The following is a 1244-nucleotide window of genomic DNA, read 5'->3' as shown; positions in this document are numbered from 1 at the left end:
CGGCCGTGTGGGTGATGATGTTCGTCATGTGTCTCACCTGCTGTCCCCATGTCCCCATGATGTCCCCATGTCCCCATGATGTCCCCATGTCCCCATGTCCCCACAGTGTCCCCACGGTGTCCCCATGTCCCCATGTCCCCACGGTGTCCCCTCAGAGCCGTACAGCCCGGCCGTGTGGGTGATGATGTTCGTCATGTGTCTCACCGTCGTGGCCGTCACCGTCTTCATCTTCGAGTACTTCAGCCCCGTGGGCTACAACCGGAGCCTGGCCAGCGGCCAGCGTGAGTGTGACACCTGGGGACACCTGGGGACACCTGGGGACACCTGGGGAGGGAGGGGGGACACAACTGGAGCCTGGCCAGCAGCCAGCGTGAGTGGGGACAGCTGAGGTGGCACCTGGGGACACCTGGGGACACCTGGGGTGGCACCTGGGGAGGGAGGGGGGACACAACTGGAGCCTGACTAGTGGCCAGTGTGACCCCGTGTGACCCCGTGTGACCCTGTCCCCGTGTCCCCTGTCCCTGGGTGACACCCCTGGTGTCCCCTGTCCCCGTGTGACCTTGTGTGACCCCGCGTGACCCTGTCCCGGTGTCCCCTGTCCCCGTGTGACCCCATGTGACCCTGTGTGACCCCGTGTGATCCTGTGTGACCCCATGTGACCCCGTGTGACCCCCCGGTGTCCCCCCCAGGCGCGGGGGGCTCCACGTTCACCATCGGCAGGTCCCTCTGGCTGCTCTGGGCGCTGGTGGGACCCCATCCCTGGGTGTCCCTGGGTGACACCCTCTGTGTCCCCTGTCCCTGTGTGACCCCGTGTGACCCCGTGTGACCCTGTGTGACCCCGAATGACCCTGTCCCCGTGTCCCCTGTCCCTGGGTGACACCCCCAGTGTCCCCCGTCCCCGTGTGACCCTGTGTGACCCTGTCCCCGTGTCCCCTGACCCTGAGTGTCCCTGGGTGACCCCGTGTGACCCCGTGTGACCCCCTGGTGTCCCCCCCCAGGCGCGGGGGGCTCCACGTTCACCATCGGCAAGTCCATCTGGCTGCTGTGGGCCCTGGTGTTCAACAACTCGGTGCCGGTGGAGAACCCCAAGGGCACCACGAGCAAGATCATGGTGCTGGTCTGGGCCTTCTTCGCCGTCATCTTCCTCGCCAGCTACACGGCCAACCTGGCGGCCTTCATGATCCAGGAGGAGTACGTGGACACCGTGTCCGGCCTCAGCGACCGCAAGGTGACACCGCGGGGGG

At 66.6% G+C, this 1244-nt stretch overlaps 1 protein-coding gene across 1 annotated transcript; it reads left to right on the top strand.

Moving 5' to 3' along the window:
- Positions 1–140: 140 nt before the first annotated feature.
- LOC113980339 (glutamate receptor ionotropic, NMDA 2D-like) lies at positions 141–1228 on the top strand (the record flags this gene model as incomplete). Its single annotated transcript, XM_027707562.1, has 2 exons — positions 141–281; positions 999–1228. Coding segments are annotated over exons 1-2 (330 nt in total), but the record flags the coding sequence as incomplete, so codon positions are not given.
- Between the last annotated feature and the right edge of the window lie 16 nt (positions 1229–1244).

This window comes from Neopelma chrysocephalum, unplaced genomic scaffold, assembly GCF_003984885.1.
Source record: "Neopelma chrysocephalum unplaced genomic scaffold, ASM398488v2 Primary Assembly neopelma1_93741, whole genome shotgun sequence".
Lineage (NCBI taxonomy): Eukaryota > Metazoa > Chordata > Aves > Passeriformes > Pipridae > Neopelma > Neopelma chrysocephalum.
The sequence above is the reverse complement of the archived record's forward strand: the minus strand, read 5'-3'. Positions and strand labels throughout refer to the sequence as shown.